Source organism: Rhea americana, unplaced genomic scaffold (assembly GCF_003343005.1).
Source record: "Rhea americana isolate MKP2758 unplaced genomic scaffold, rheAme1 scaffold_110, whole genome shotgun sequence".
Lineage (NCBI taxonomy): Eukaryota > Metazoa > Chordata > Aves > Rheiformes > Rheidae > Rhea > Rhea americana.
The window spans coordinates 3203459-3220061 of record NW_028185151.1 but is presented as its reverse complement, the minus strand read 5'-3'; the positions used below and the strand labels follow the sequence as shown (position 1 = coordinate 3220061).

General features: G+C 35.9%; 1 protein-coding gene and 1 long non-coding RNA gene across 5 annotated transcripts in view; one reads left to right on the top strand and one right to left on the bottom strand.

The window, feature by feature from the left end:
• Window positions 1-1820: 1820 nt before the first annotated feature.
• Window positions 1821-6422, top strand: LOC146601009 (uncharacterized). The gene is made up of 3 exons (XR_014896929.1): window positions 1821-3291; window positions 4515-4759; window positions 4854-6422. It is a non-coding gene; the product is annotated as an uncharacterized LOC146601009 (long non-coding RNA).
• Window positions 6423-10237: 3815 nt separating this feature from the next.
• The window catches only part of TRDN (triadin), a 90435-nt gene continuing 84069 nt past the window's right edge, over window positions 10238-16603 (bottom strand). For 3 of the 4 annotated variants that reach the window (XM_085314365.1, XM_085314350.1, XM_085314376.1), the window contains exons 10-11: window positions 15123-15317; window positions 10238-10469 (exon numbers count right to left, since the gene is read on the bottom strand). In XM_085314365.1, the coding sequence (XP_085170491.1) occupies window positions 10390-10469; window positions 15123-15317 (275 nt within the window). In that variant the 3' untranslated portion in view covers window positions 10238-10389. Of the gene's footprint in view, window positions 10470-15081; window positions 15318-16603 lie in introns of all 4 variants that reach the window. The other variant, XM_085314356.1, reaches the window with a different exon arrangement.

The window sequence follows — 16603 nt, the reverse complement described above, 5'->3', positions numbered from 1 at the left end:
TTTCTTCTAAAAATGCTGTGGCTTTAATATTTTGGGGAATCACAAGAGGATGACATACTGATAATATATATATATATATATATATATATATATATGTATATTTTAATTCAAGGCTAGAAGTTATATCCTTTAAAACAAGTGGTGATGTTAGGCTTGATGCAACACTTCTTCACAGCTGTGGTTTCTACAGCATTATGATATACATGGCCTGAACTATTTCAGGCTGAAACAWTTTTTTTTTWWWWAAAGACACTGTTTTTGTGCAAATGGTAGGGGCAGTGATGAGAAATACAGGAACAGACAAACAGTAATTCTAGAAAGAAAAGTTAGCTTATTCCAGCCATGTTTGCATAAATTCTGCTACCTTTCCTTTTCCTGGGAAAGTTTCTCTTTGCTGTAAGGAGTTATTTTTAGGATGACTTCTGGGGTTCAGCATCATGAGCTCCAATCTTTGTGCTAAATTTTGGGGAATTTGTGGTAATTATGTGATTTTGGGGAAACTCAGTTAACTTACTGTGCCTTGCTATTCCATCTATAAACTAGTACAATAGAAATTTTCTAAAAATATAGATATTTTAAACATAGAGTAAGTAAAGATTACAAGGTCCTCAAATTCTGTGAAGGTGCAAGCCTTCAAGAGTTAGACTTTTTTTCTGAAGCTAACATTTTATAAGCTTTTGAGGGCGCATTCGGACAGGGAATATCCTCCATATTCACCGAAGAAACTATTTCCCCATGCAGCTCCTCCTTTTCTCTTTCCCTCGTTCCCAGAATGCTTTTTGTCCTTTCTTCACCTTTTCACGCCGTTCAGAGTGGCTCTGCTGGTTTCTCAGCAGGGCCACCAGCTGCCCGGGATAATTCCATTTGAAATTACATGCGAAAATTTGATATTTAAACTCTTCACTTGAAGACAGTACTTGCTTGAACACTTTTAGCATACTTTTTGTGGGCTCTTTCTCATCTAGCTATAGACATTTAAAAGTTAACTTTTAGACAACTAAATCTAGATAAATTACCTTAGGGATCCATTGATAGTCAATGGAGAGAAACTGGCACTTTCACAGGGTCATTCATTTTTCCTATCTTAGGCATCCATTTTAGGATGAGAAATGTCCTCTGGAGGCATCCATTTCATACCTTTGGCTATAAAGACAGCTAAAGGTTACAGTTAGGCAATTAACTTTTGGATACCTAAATGAAGTGCAATGAATTGCAAATGTCTCATTTTGAAGCTCTACATAAAGATGATACTATATGCCACCAAAATCTCCCACTGAAAGACTAAAACCAAGAGACATGCATAATTTTTCACAGTGCAATTGCTGCCTAGTAACACACAGTGCACAAATCCCCCAGCAATTATATGAATGAATATCACACGGAAAGGATTCTGTTGTCAAGTGTAACTAAAAAAAGATAAAAGCATTGTTTAGGTTTAATGCTATGGGTGGGCGCTGAAGGCCTTTTGAACTGCATGCGCTCTTTACTCTGCCACATAATAGAAAGTGTATTGAAGGACAAAAGTCAAACAAGGGGAAGAAAACTGATGAACCAGAGGGAAAAACAACATTTTCTGATGAAGAAAAAATAAATTAGTCTTGATTCATTCTAGGTATATGCCAGTAAGTAGCATCTCTCATTTGACAAAGCAGATACATGCACAAAAAAAATGGAATCAAAAAGGAAAAAGTACTTGAAAAGAGAACGACAAAAGGATTCACCAACGACAGCTAACTATCAGGACCTTTGCAGGGTAGCTATAGAAGGAAGTGGACATAAGAAAGGCCAGGAGAACATATGGTGGTTTTGGTCACAGCTGACCACTTTTCTGTCCTCTGAATTGCATGAGGAATTATTGCTGTGCTGGAAATGTTTCCAGACAGAAACAGAACATATCTTTTCAAAGTGTTTGTAGATCCTGTCTTTGCTCTTCTTATCTGTGTGGTATGATGACCAGGTACCATTCATGTAATTAACACTGAGCTTCATCCTTTGCCATCAGACACAACAGAGAATCAGCATTTGGTTGAAGAAAGTGACTTCTCTCAGTCCCATAATGGAGCTACATGTTTTGCCTTTTTAATAAAAAGTTCTAAAAAAGCCCAAAGGAAAACTGTAAACACTTCAGTGTACATTTTTCCTTCTTCATGCTGTTTCAGCATATTCAGCTTAAGAAGAAGTTTAAAGGCACATTTACATTGATCCCAGATGTTTTCCTTGCTTTTCAAGTTGAGAGAGACTTGTCATGTGGAGATAACTTCCCTAAGGCAGTTTCAGGTCTATATTGTAAAGATAATGAATTCATTAGCTTACCTATAATTTTAGAAATATATATGCTAGAGATACATTACTTGGGCTTTTACAACTAACTGAAGGAGAGAATTGAGGGTTGTTTTTTTTCTAATCAAAAAGACAGATGATTGCTGGCAACCTATTAGGGGTCCTAGTTTCCTGAAATGGTTAGGGCTTAAGACACGTCCCACTTGGTTGGCCTAAGCAGCTCCTTGACGACATTTATGGATTATCAGGCACTGTGTAAGGAATTTAAGCACCTGGTTAAGGGCTAAAGAGACCATGAATTTAATAAGTGCTTAAATAAGGATTCTGTAGTACCCCGTGCTACAATGCTGAAATCCTTCCATACGTCTAGCTTGTTCTCCAACGTTAGAAATACGCCAGCATGAAGAGGTACATATGCACAGATCTGTGCAGATAATCCTAAACTCTATCTGACTTTGCTACTTGCTGAGCAGATGTTGCTGACCAGATGTTCCAACCTGTGAAACAAATTAGTCAAGCCTTTTGGCTAGTCCCACTATAGGCTAATCTAGGAACACCTAAAACATTTGAAAGAGGACTGAAGGAGACAAATATTTAAATGGTCAACAAAAAACCCTCTAAGTACTGGAAATGGTTGAAACCTTTTGCATAAATTAATCGTCCTTATCGGCAGAATAACCTGGTGTGGCTGGTTTTGAACCCTACCAACTGAAGTTTGGCAGAGCTGTATGCAGCTGACTTTTATGATAGTCTTTTTTATCTGCTTATAATGCAATCTCAATATTACTGGCAACTGCGTCTGGTCCCTATAAATAACTAAATCTGCTTGTGTTCCAAATGCAGGTACTGTCGGCAAAGTCTGTCATATGCATAATCATTGTTTTGAGTTCTTTTGCAGTGTACTGATTTCTAAGCCCTAATAAATCTAAACTTGAAGAGAGGACTTTTGGGAACTATATTTTTTTCAATACTGGAATCCATCCGAGTTCTAAGAAAGAAGCATATGCTCTTGTAAGTTGATGTTTGTAACTTATGTTTTTTTAGTTTTCTGTTTCCCTGCCAACTTTTTCTCAAAAATATGGATAGACTACTTTTTGCTTAAATCGTAATTAATCTACAGATATTTTTCATACTGAGTTCACCTCTGAATACGATCCTAAGTCCTGAAGAGTGCTTTCATTTTTTAACCTTCTTGACAGACCATCAGCATTTGTATTAACAATTCTAACTGGAAAACAATGATTTTAAGGAATCATTAAATGTAATTATTGCATTACAAGGTAACAGTCTAAATTTATTTGTTTATTTTTAATATTAAATTTTATTTGCTTATTATTACCTCAATTTTTTGACATTTCACTTTCCATCTTTACTTTTATGACTAAAATGGTTAAGTCATGTAATAATGTTTAGAGTCCAGCTAGCTTTCTTAGTCATTGTTAGTGAATGTTTTGAAATGGCCCTTCTTTTTGAATTTTGGTTACTGGAACTACATTAAATTGTTATAATATGAAAAAATAATAGTAAAATATGATAAAGTTTTTCTTAGTCTGATCTGAATGCCTTCCTAGATTAGATGTGTTTATTTCCATTGAAATCAAAGAGTTATCCTGATTTATACAAAAAAAAATGTGATTTTGACCCTCTGATTTGCAGCTACAGCTTCAGACTGGCTTGCAGTGAACTATTAAAGAAAGAAATCAGTACCTCTCCACAGAAGCAGAATGCCAAGCATTCCCTGAGTAGCTGCTTCTGAGACAGTGAAAGTCATTTTAAATTTTTTTGGCAAGGTTACAATAAAGTGCCATGAGAGTGTTGACAGATGCGGCTTAGGTGCCAGCATCTGGCTCCAATTCACGACGGGATGATATAAACAGGGAATAATGGATAGCTATTTTGTCTCTGTGGGATGGTGTCAGGATTGTGTGCTGATAATGTCCCCATTAAGAGATCAATGTCATCTCAGAGTTTGCCCAAACAGACAGAGCTTTTGGGATGAGAGGAGAGTCATAGAAACGAACCTAATTAAAATGGCATCACGGATATCTTCTCATACAATCTTACCTAACTGAATAGAAAAGTAAAGAAGCAATATTTAGACTCCAAATGAAAGCTGAAACTATTGCAAGAATTGTTCATTAAAAAATTAGTTACAAGTTATTCAGTGTTTAAAACTTAATTTTCAGTTTCTCAGACACGTAGTTAAATATTACTCTTTATTACTTTCCTTTCAGACTAGCTTAAAAGTACTCAGAACTTACCCAGAAAATTACTAGAGGAGTAAATGCTCCTGTCATTGAATCTTCTCCATTTATGTCATCAGTAGAAGCAAATGTGTCAACAATGTTTTATCATATCAAAAATATTTTCATAATCTGATACACTATTAGTTGCTTGGCTCTGAAGATGAATCCAGAGGAGTCTGCAAATTTGGGGTTACCATACTGCTCCCAGAAGGAGAAGACTGATTAGTTCTTAGGTACCTTTTCCTATTTTAAAATTAAAACTGGGAAAGTTTTACAGTTCCCAAACTCTTCTTTTAACATTTTACTAAAGCTTGTTTTTTACTGTAGGGGAGAGGGTAGTTGAGTAAGCAGCATCAGAAAGCACCTCTTCAGCAACAAAAAAAAAATATCTCTGGAGTTCTCTGCCTACTATGAAAGCTTATAAGTTTACCCACAGTTTTGCATGCTGAATTTCACTGAAGAAGAAGCAAATAGCATGTTGTTATTTTATTTATTATGCCTGATTTTTCTATTACGTTACATCAAATATATCCCTAGAGAAACTACACTGGTATCAGTGTTCTCATGTAAATCTAATGTAACGAGATGGAAAATTAGGCCCTGTCATTGGTATATCCATAACACAATCTAGTTTTTAATCAGGTAAGAGTGATACTTAAAAACAGTTCAAGAGCTTAAAGAGTTTTGCTATCAGAACAGCAAAGAACAAATACTGAACTCCAGTGCTACAGCCCACCCAGGACAAACGCAGGCGTTCTTACTCTCAGAATTAGGCCCTTAATGTTCTCAGATCTTGTACAGCAATCAACAATACACTTCCATAATCTTAAAATATTAATGTATTTTTTCTACCAGTATTTCCATGAATCTTTTTGGATATTAAATGCCAAGGAATGTATTGACACTGTCTTGAAATTCATAGGCTGCATTTGTGTAATAGAAATAATCCTTGCTCTTTCACTGAATACCTCTTGACAAATGGAAAATCAAGAGAAAATTCCTATTAAAAAATCTGTAGAAATGGAGGGCATTTAGTCTGCCACCTTTCCCTGGAACCAAGAAGACTGTAGGAGTCCCAATGGACTCTGACCACATTTTGCCTGAATTTCTTAATTGTCATAGAACTGCTTTTTCATGAGCATGTGGGCATAAAGTGAAGCTTCAAAGATATTTTTAATCAGAAGGTGAGATGACTGCTTTATGAACTGTATAGGATACATTCTTGCAGTGTAAAAGTGCCGGTGAACTTGAGGAATTTCTCCAGTACAAATATTTTCTCAATAATATAAGTTTAACAAGACTGTCTACATCACTTTGGCATTTAGCCTCGAGCATAGAAATACACAACGTATGAAGAAAAGGTATGACTACAATATTGCAGATCAGTCATTGTTGGAGACAGTTAGGTAATGATTCAAGCTTCACAGGATAACTGGACGCCTCACTGCAAGGATTCTGGATATGCCAGATTGACGCTAATGTCAAATCTGTGCTCCCTGATTTACAGCTGCCTCAGTGGTCAGTTAGGTAACTGTAAAGACCACCCATTAGTGAGTCAAGGGTACTGTGAAATACAAGTAGTGTAACCAAAACTAGAATACAGGAAAGATATGCACTCGAAAAAAACTTCCAAGTGATCAAAATGAAAACAAAACCAGATCATAAATATACAGTATGACTGTGGGAAACAAGGGTGTCACACTGGGACCAAACACATTGCTCTTAATTCAGCAGTATGCAACATGCACAACCGTATGCTGAGGTGACCATGCAGATGAAGAGACACACACTATGATTCATTTTTTTTAGGTAGCTGCAAAAAAGTCCTTCATTGGAAGAACTCCTTGATCCTCTAGGGTAGCTCAGAAAATGTTTTTTCTACCATTCTTGGCAAAGCAAGCTGGCAAAAAYTGAAGAGGGAGCAGGAGAGTGTGGCTCTCCATACGGCGCCAGGGGAGGAAAGTAGAGCACGTTCGGATCTCTCAGAAAAATATATGCCACATGCTAAAGTAATGACCAACTAGTGTCTCTCAAATCCCTTCTATGTGAGTGAAGAAGTTTAAGGGCAAAAAAGTAGTTATAAATATCAAATTAAATATTTTCTCCTACATATATAAAATAAAAATATGAATAAACACTATAAATATTAGTCAGAACAAAAATCAGGAATACCAGATAGATAACTGCTTGAAATATGCTAGTATCATGAAATCACACAAAATAAAGTCAGAGGCTATCTTGAACCTCAGAGGCACCTGTTCTGGCAGAATAACAGGTACCAGTTAGAACAAATGTATCTCAACATCTCTGAAAACCAAACTTTCTTCTTTAGGAGTTAAAATTTTAGAAATGAAACTTGAAAAAATAACTTTGGCAAAATTTTCTATTCATTATTCCTTTACAGGCAGCCAAAAAAAGTATTTTCTCATTGGACAAAGAAATCTGTTGATGCTGAGTACCATACTTCCCATACTTAGGCTGAATATGCATAAACAATGATAAGTAAGATCAGAAAGTCTATCTTTTAGAGAAAAGGTGTTTCAGCATTCCCTCTACTAAATAGTAATTTATCACATGCATGTTAGGCACAAAGTCAAAAGATCTCAAACTCCATGCTTCATCAAGTAAAATCAGAAAGTAATATTTATACAGTAGAGCTTATCTCTAAAAGTCTCTCAGAAGAGTCCAAGGTAGGTCACTGTCACAGTCATGAAATTCACAAACTGGACTTCTGGTTCACCAAAATCTGCTTGAGGTTATGGCTAGACCTCCACTTATATCTACTGTAAAGGGCTGTGAACCCTGGATATTTTTCTTTTTCATACAAAGTAAATTAGAAGTCACAGAAGTCCATTGATACTGATATTGTTATTCAGAGTAGCAGAAGGATCTGCATGAAACTGGTCACTCTCAATGCTGGCCAGAGAAACATGGAAACCAGCTAATACTTTGTTCAGCTTAGCAAGAATTCTCTCTTTTGTGGATTCACCATGTACAGTGTATGTACTTTTCATTTATTTTTTACAGCTAAGTCTCCAGAAACCTAACAAAACTTTGGGTGAATGAGCAATATCTTACTCTCTTTCGTTAAAATCAAAATAAAAGCATTAACTGGCCTCTGATGGATTGGTCAGGTGACTATTGAGATGTATAATTGATATATTTTGAATAAATATTTAATACATAGAATACAAGAATCTAGGTTTCATTTGTATTTGTTTGGTCACTATAAAATGCTATGGTAAAGGGTCTCCTTTGCTAGATAGCCCTGCAAAAAATTGATATACATCTAAAATTATCCAATCTTGCCAATAATAAATATGCATTTTTCACTAACACAGATATTCCAAAACAAATATCAAATAATAAATGCTGAATGCTATTGTTATTACTGATATTACAAATCTGTCCAAGTAAATGTATTCTAAGGAATTTAATTTGTGGGATGCTGCTCGTATTAACCTCAGGATATTTGGTGTAAACATTGAACACATCCTGCAAATAGCCAACAATCTGTGTGATAGAATTTTCTATGAGAAAGATTGTATTTTCCCCTCTTATTTCACAAATGGTAATATTGAGATTCACAGAGAGTATTACGGTGTCAGATTGACTGTAATTAAATTTCCTTAGCTGAATTGCATTCAGATCTCTTTGTTAGAACAACATAGCTTAACATAAAATATATAAACTGATGAAGGGATAAAGTATAGCAAATTGTAAAGCTAACTGGATATTACAGTTATTAAAAGGACTTAATGTGCTGCTGTTTTTCCCACGTTTATCTATTAAAGAAAATGATTAAAAATAACACTCCAGTTCACAAAGGCAACTGCAAAATGAGCATGTTGTCTGAAATAGACAGTAACAAACACTAACCAAGCAATGTTTGGTAGCCCTCTCCTCAGCAACTGTTATGAAGAGCATAGAGCCGAGCAYACTTGGCCTTTACCTTGCTACTTAGAGACATGGTCTGGATGTTTCAGCACTGCTTTTCACAGATTGTGATTTTTTTWAAAAGCTTATTTTGCACACAGTATTTTATTTTACCTCTCACCAATATATTTCAGGCTCCATCATAACAGCTGTTCACATAATTCAACTTCAGATGTAAAAAAATTATTTAGGAGATCAAATTTGATTTATAGGTGAAGCCACTGTTGGACTTTTGGAGACCCTAGCCTAGGAGTATGGCCTCTCTCTTTCTGCCTACAAATCAGATGATTTAAGTTGCTTCATAACTTTCCAGGACTTTGAGCTATAACACCAGTTATTCACCCAAGCCAGCTGACCACTGAGCACTTATTCAGCTATGTTTACACCACGATTTTTTGACACGAGTCTGTTATAGCACACTGAAATGACACAAGGCAAGCACGGCGAGGCAAGAGCAAACAGACCTGTCTCTTATCTTCTGAAATTCAACTCATTGTCTCTTCCCTCTTCAACACACTCTCTCTCTTCACTCTCTCTCCCTGCTCCCCTTCATGGTTCTCCCCATATCCTGGTTGGTGCCCGGGAAGGTCAAAACAGAAGAGATCCTGCACAACTCCCTCCCCGCAGCAAGCCTGCTCTGCCTTAGGAGCGTGTCAAACAGTGAGCTGCCCAGGCAAAGGACTCTGAGATGAGGCAAAGCTGCTTACAAATGTTAGGAGAACTGTGAGGGAGATCCTGAGGAGCTCTGTGCTACTAAACGTTATGATTTATTAATAGCACAGCTGTGTGAARCCTACAGAAAAACCTAGAAACTTGGTGAATCACAGCAAGTATATGATTTTATTTTTAAAATGAAGGTGTAATTAAAGGACTCTGGAAGGTTTTACTAACTTTCCCGCCACTCTCAGCCTAGACTAAGACTATTCTCTCCATTTAGAACTGCTTTCTTTAAATGTCCTAGTGGTGATATAGCTTGTTCTCTTTTAAGGAGAACTGATTACCTCTTCACAGCTTCATTCTTTGAGGACAGGCTATGTAAAATCCTCTCTCTTCATATACTCAATATTATTAATTTTCCYTCCCTTTTCCCATATAACTTCCTAGCTCTGGCTGGACCTAAGTGGTTCAAGAAAGGACCTAAACTACAAAGTAGAGATGAGAAAATTCATTCAATTCAGAAGAAAAACAACACAGATGTTCTTGAGCAAATAAYAGACTAAACAAAGCTTAAAATACTTAGGATGCGTGTCCCTGAATATTCTATCCTTGACTGTTTTCATAAATATCATTGCTTATCATACCTAGGATTGTCTTCTCTGTAATATCTCCTCTTGTACTGGATGATTTGTACCACAGTTTTGGAAGAATGTCAATTAAATAAGGTCAGAGTAGATTSCATTGACTTAATGTTATGAGGCAATGCTCAGTCATCATCAGTAGTTCTATTTTCTTCTTGTGTTAAGAATTAAGTGTGTGTGCTTGAGTAGATGAGCGGGGAGATGCAGAAGGAGGGGAGACAAAGCACAAAAATGATAGATCAGAGAAGAGATTTTATATATTAAGAGCAACAATGGTGCTTCTATTCTTTAAACATCCTGGGGTTTAGATTTGCTATTTGTGGGGAAAAAGAAAAACAATAAGCTTTCATTCCTTCCTCCTGCATCTCAGTCAAAAGAAGCYTGGAATATTTTAGCAGTTTTTATAGCCTTCCATTGACTCTACTTGCAACGCAACCTTAATTTTAATTCATGCATTGTAGACAGAAAATTAAAAGCTTTAATAATACAGCCATTAGCTCTTATGCTTTATTAAAACTATTTGCACACCCTTTGTTGCACTTGTGAGATCTTTCAACAATACAAAACACAGTTTTAATGCGTAAAAGAGCAGAAATTCTCAGGAAAACAGTAGAGTATTAGAATAGAGTTCAGTGATGTAGGAAAGTACCTGGATAAAAATCCCCTTGCGCAAACATGTCAATCACATAGCGACAGAATGCATATTGATCTAACAGAGCAAAAAGGAAAAAAAGAGTAATGAAGAAAGTACATTTAAATTTCTGTTTCTATTTAACAGTGAAGATAAAGCTTTGTAGTACCGATACACATTCCGGGAYGCTGTTACCATATTTACTTGTTTTTTCTAGCCTCAAAATAATTCACATGTAAAAAAAAAAATGACATTTTAATGTCCGGATGTTATTCAGACCTCCTAACCAAGAACTTTGGAGCTACAGGTGCCTGAGYGCTACAAACTCTTGCAGGCCTGCAGGGAGCAGTGTGTAACCCAGGTCAACAATGTGCAACCTCAGTTTTGTCATACATCCTGGCTTCCAGCACAGCTACTGTGCAAACTGTTRCCTGGCCATAGATCCCAAAGACTTTTTCATATCCTTGCAAATCCATTTTAAATATTCTCAGTCAGGTGATAGAGGAATTTGATTAACTTTTACATCACTGTATTTTGCTAATTTTTTTAAAACAGTATAATCAATATGTACATTTGTTGAATGGGACTATGAAAACAGYTCTGTGTACTTACACGTCTATAGTAATGAGATTTTCCACTGAATTTTMTCATTTCACTACAGAATCATATTCCAGAAATTAATCTTTACAAATATATATATGTATATATATTACAACAATGATATTCAAAAATTAAAGCTTCTGAATCTAAATGTAACACTGATTTCACAAAAGTTGATTGTCTATTGATTTCTTCTATAAATAGGCAATGCTGAAGACCTCAGGCAAAATTTCTACCACTAAGAAGGGTGAAGAAAATTACCAGATGTAACCCAGTGCAACATAATTGCAGTGCTATATGGACTCTCCAGCTGACCAGGAAAAAATGAGTTGTGCCAATGAACTCCAAGGGACATCAATTTTGAAAGTGAATGTTGATAATTAAATGACAGCATTGGTTAGCTAGTTGGTTCAGAATGGACCTTCAATTAAGCATATTCATCCAACTCTCAGACTGTTGCCCCATACTTCCTTGGCTACAAGCATTACAACTTTTTCTCCACCTCACCTTGCATCTACCTCCTATCACATACAAAGCCAGTAATGTTTTCTTTTCCAGCTTCAAAATAAAATCATGCAGAGTCTGAAGTAGTTAAAAATTAAAAAATGAATGAACCATTGCATTTAAATGAAAAATTATCTTGCCAAGTATATTGAGAATTTGTATTATTTGCTTAATTATGTATTTCACTAAAGCATCAGTATTAGCTGATACTGAAGCATTTATAGAATTGCCACTGTTATGCTGAGTGCTATGAAAGTCCTTTGGTGGAGAATTGCAGCTTTCCAGAGTCATGATTTCTCATGGAGTTGCAGAAATTAAGAGAGGATTTACAAGCTCAGCAGACATCAGTTGTTTCTACTTGCCCATAGGAGCCCATGTAGTTTTTGCCTTCTACAGAGGTGGCAAGGGTAAAAATTTCTAGCCAGTATTGTAAAACTTGGGTCAAACTTGCTAAGACGTACACAGGGACATAACTATAAACACTCCTTTTGAAGCTTTCAAGGACTATTCATAATAGTTTTTACAGGCATGTGCGGGAATTCAGAACTTGTCATTCTGGTTGGTTGCAGTCTTGAATTCCACCCATAAGAAATTTAAAGAATTTGGCTGTAATATATGCCCTTACTCTATAAAATGTGCTAACTTTCTGAAAAATAAAAAAAGAAGTGTATGTATACGAAAACAAATATGTACAAATATGTACTCTCACTAAGCCCATCTAAAACCACTGTGGTCAGCAAAAGAGMTTACACTGCCTTCATCACACCTGCAAACAGGGCCTCAGTGAGCCAGTCAGGCTACGTCCGTACTAACAGGCAAAGTGAGACAAGGCCAGTTCCTTAGCCCAGARAGAATACGGCAAGGCACAACTCTTGTCCATAAATCTGAATTGTCCTTACTCTTTTCCTGCCAAAACAAGCTGGCTTCATCCCATGCTGCCCTTTGGGAAAAAATCCCAGGGCTGTACTCAGTCGTTGTATGCGAAATTGCTCGATGGCATGGGACAAAACTCCKTCAGAGAGCATAAACAGCACAGACAGTCACAGGACAGTGCATAAGTGTGCACCCTGGCCCTGTGTGGCTTCTGTTATAGACACGGCCTGAGGGCTCACAACATTTTGTTGACATTAAAATAATCCATTTTTTATCATAGGAATAMCAACCAGGATTAAAATGCACTATTTCTTTATAGCAATGTAATCTGAATAAACTTAAAAAAGAGGCTGTATTCTTAATATCTCCTAGGGAAAAAAAAATATATATATATATATATAAACCTTCTCCCCATAGTATTTTTTAGTATCTCAACCCCTGAAAACTGGAATTTATATAAATTAAAAAAGTAGAACGTTAAACTCTGGATAACAAAAATAGCATTTCAACTGTATATGAAATAATAAGGTGCATAGTATGCATTTCAATATCCCATTGAAAACCATAGGAATTCTGCTAATCAGCAAATATTCAAGCCTAAGGGATTTTAAATAAGCATGATTTTCCAAATGTCTCTTCATGGCTAAAAATTCATTTTACTTTAAACTCTCTTGCAAAAAAAAAGAACTTTACACTATCATTTTCACCTTATAAATGTATACTAGTACAGATATTCAACTAAGTATTAGTAAATCATGTTTGTGACTAAATGTTTATTGATAAATCTTGTCATAGATCTTTCTGTGTCATAGTACCTCATCTGATTTATCCCAGAGTATATGACCTATACTTTTTATTATTAATTTGCTTAAGGAATGATGAAATGGTAGGGAAGTTCACCTTGGAAGTAACAACACTCCAATGATTACCGTTATTTACTTTACACCGTTGCAGAAAAACTGACAGAAGCACTCCCTTGAGCAAGGAAAAGTAGGTATTGCAGGATCAGGAAATTCTGGCACATCAATATCGACTAAAAAATTATGTCCACCTTGGGTCACAGTGGGTTGGAAATACAGAACTGATTTTTCTGAGGGTATTCAGGTGTGTAGCAGCAAATTACGATGGAGAAAAGAATGACAAAATTCAGAAGAGCAGTTTTCCCTGGGTGTGTGTAACCATATCTCCAGTGATAAAGGCAGCTTAAGAGGCTCCTTCCTTCCTCCACTCCAGCTCTTCATCACCACTCTCACCTGCCTCAGTTCAGTGCACAGTCGTTGGGGTCACACTCTAAAGCAGACTTACAAAGTGGCCTGTTAATATTTGACTTTAAGATGGATCATTTTGCTAATACTTGTCAGTTAAGAGAAAAAGAATAAAACCTTTTTTATTGCTTTCTATAATCTTTCACTCCTATTTACCTAAAATATTTCGCTGTCAGGAAGTAAATTGCTTCATCTGTAGACTCTTGTTTTTCCTGTAGAGTATGGAGTGGATCCCACTGTGCATGGAAACCTTGCCATAGTAAACAAAAACAGAGAGATTTGCACCTCTCAAGGGGAGCACAAAAGTTTGCTGAACTTTCCCCTTGATCACAGCGATCAGAATGAAAGATTCTACTTTGATTTTATGCCTCTAAGCCTCCAGTATTTCATGTGAAAACTAAAATTAAACAGAATATAAATACATTTTAAAAAATACTGGCTTCACCACATTATGCACTTCAGAAAGAGGACTATGCCTCAAAACCTCTCATTTCAAATTTTTAGAAACATAATTTAGGTAACTCTTAAGAGGTCCACAGCTGATGGCTATGAAATTCTGAGTGAATCTGCCCGACATCCAGGCAGGGACGGCTGCTTTGATGCTCAGGCATAACGATTTATCTGCGGCTCTCAGCYGAAAGGATCAGATAGGTGAGCTACGCAACACAAAGCTGCTGCTATTAATGTCAGAATAATCCTGTGCCTGCAGTGTGGCATTTCTTACAGAAAGCCAGATTCTGCTACCTTCACTCATATTCAAAACTGTACCTAACTCCATGGAGTAGCCGCGAGAAAATCAGAGAAATCAGGAATTCAGAGCAGTTAGAGAGTGGAATAACTCRAGCTGATTCTGACACAGAGGAGTGTGGAGTTAATATCTACATTTGGTGTTGATAAATGCTGATTCCTTGTTTTATTACTTGATTTCTTTCTTTCATGAGAGAAATGACACTCTTTTAATAGAAATTTGGAAGCTAATCACATCAAATTACATTAGGCATTTTCATTACGTCGTACAAAACAGACAGTGCCTTATACAGTCTGATGTAATCCAAAGGCTACATTTCCTTTCAGACACTGCTATTTTCATAATTGTTAAGTGGGAAGTATGCAGATGTAGAAAAAAAATATCTCCCATAGATCATTGGATAGTCCTTATTTTCCAAAATAATGTTACTATTAATACACTATATAAAATTCCACTGTGCAAATCCATCAATACTCTTATCTGAAGAGATATTGGTCCTCAGTAAAGAAGGATTCAAACTGAAAATGGATTTTTAGCCATGACAAACAGAATATTCTATTTTTTTAGATTAATCTTATTTTAATCTGGATAGTTTCCATTTAGTAATCTGAGATTCATTTGGAATTTTTTTGTACTGCACTTTTCTTTTTCATGGTCCTTGTCAGCTTTAACTTCATTCTCTCTGCTTCTTTCCTACTACCTTTTTAAGATCTTCATCTGTTTCCTCCAGGTTTTGTTTACCTTTCTTTTCCGATTTAGTTACAGTCTGAAGAGCTTTCTCCTCCTTAACTTTTGGGTTGGGTTTTATTAGCCCAACTTCTGCTGTTTTAGTCTCTGCCTGCTTGAGTTTTTCAGCCATCTTTGCTTCACTTTTTCCATCCTTCACTTCCTTTTTAACTTTTGCTTCCACTTTGGTGCTCTTTACTTTCTTTTCCTCTGCAAGTAATACAGAAAAAAACTTTCAGTGTCATTTTCTCCCTTCCATTCCCTCCAAACACTCAATACCCTTCATTTTATCTTGTGCTATTATTAATGAGTATTTCTTCATCATTAACACCTTGCTCAGATCTAACAAAAGCAAAAATGCCAAAAATATTAGGTATGTTTTGTCTTCAGACCTGTACCAAGGATTTAACTCATACAAAGAAATAGGCCATAGTAAATAAAAATAAATATATCTAATGACAATATACTAGCCTTTATGACAGAAATTTAAGTGAGAGATGTTGACCATTTTACAAGCAGATATAGTACTTCCAGGCTAAATCTGATTAACTTTAAACATCAGAGATCAAGAGCCAAACTCTGTTGTAAGCTATAAGTATAGTCAATTTAAAGCTTGAATATTTCTAAAAGACATGTTTACGATAGGGTTCTAGATCTGTGCCCAAGAAGGTCTTGATTCCTTGAGTTTCACTTCGTATCAGTTCTCTAGTTTCAAAGCATTGCCTGAGATGGGCCAATTCATGATGAGCCTTTCAGTAGACAGATTTCAAAGCAGAAAAAAAAAACAGGTTGTAAAAATCAGTGGCTGAAGCTAAACAGAAGTTGGTGGTACCAGGTCTATTCCTTCTGCTCTTAGGTACGATCTGCTTTTTCTCAGCTGAGATGTGATTGTGGACTATGTGAGGGTTTCACTTTAGTGGAAAATATAACAGAAGCTTTAAACCAGCCCTGAAACTCCTTTAAACCAATCTGTTTAATGTTCACAAGTCTTGGTACTTGTCATAGGTTTAAACACCTCTATCCTTGAGGCAAAACTCCAATTAGTGCTACAGAGTCCGTGACTCTGGACTTCTATTTGTATTAAGCCACTGGTCTGATTAGACTGATTTTAAGTATGTGAAGTGAGCCTATTCTACTTATTCTAAAACAGAATACGGATATTCTTATAGTGGACAATTTCTACTTCCAAACAAAGCCACAACACAACCAATGCATTGCTAGATAATGAAAGGAAGATTTTGTTAACTACATACAGTGAAAATATATATTCAGATTCCTTACAGATAGCCCAACCTCTTTTTCAGGGCAATGGTCATTCATGTGTTTATTTTTATTCTCACCATTGAAATTTCAGAAGGTTTATAAAGGAATCATGTATAGAACTAACTCCTCAATGTTCTAAAGACATTTTATTTCATCATTATAGCAATATAGTTGATTTTTCATACATATTCTATTCTCTTCTCACATAAAATAAAGTTTATGCAATTTGATAT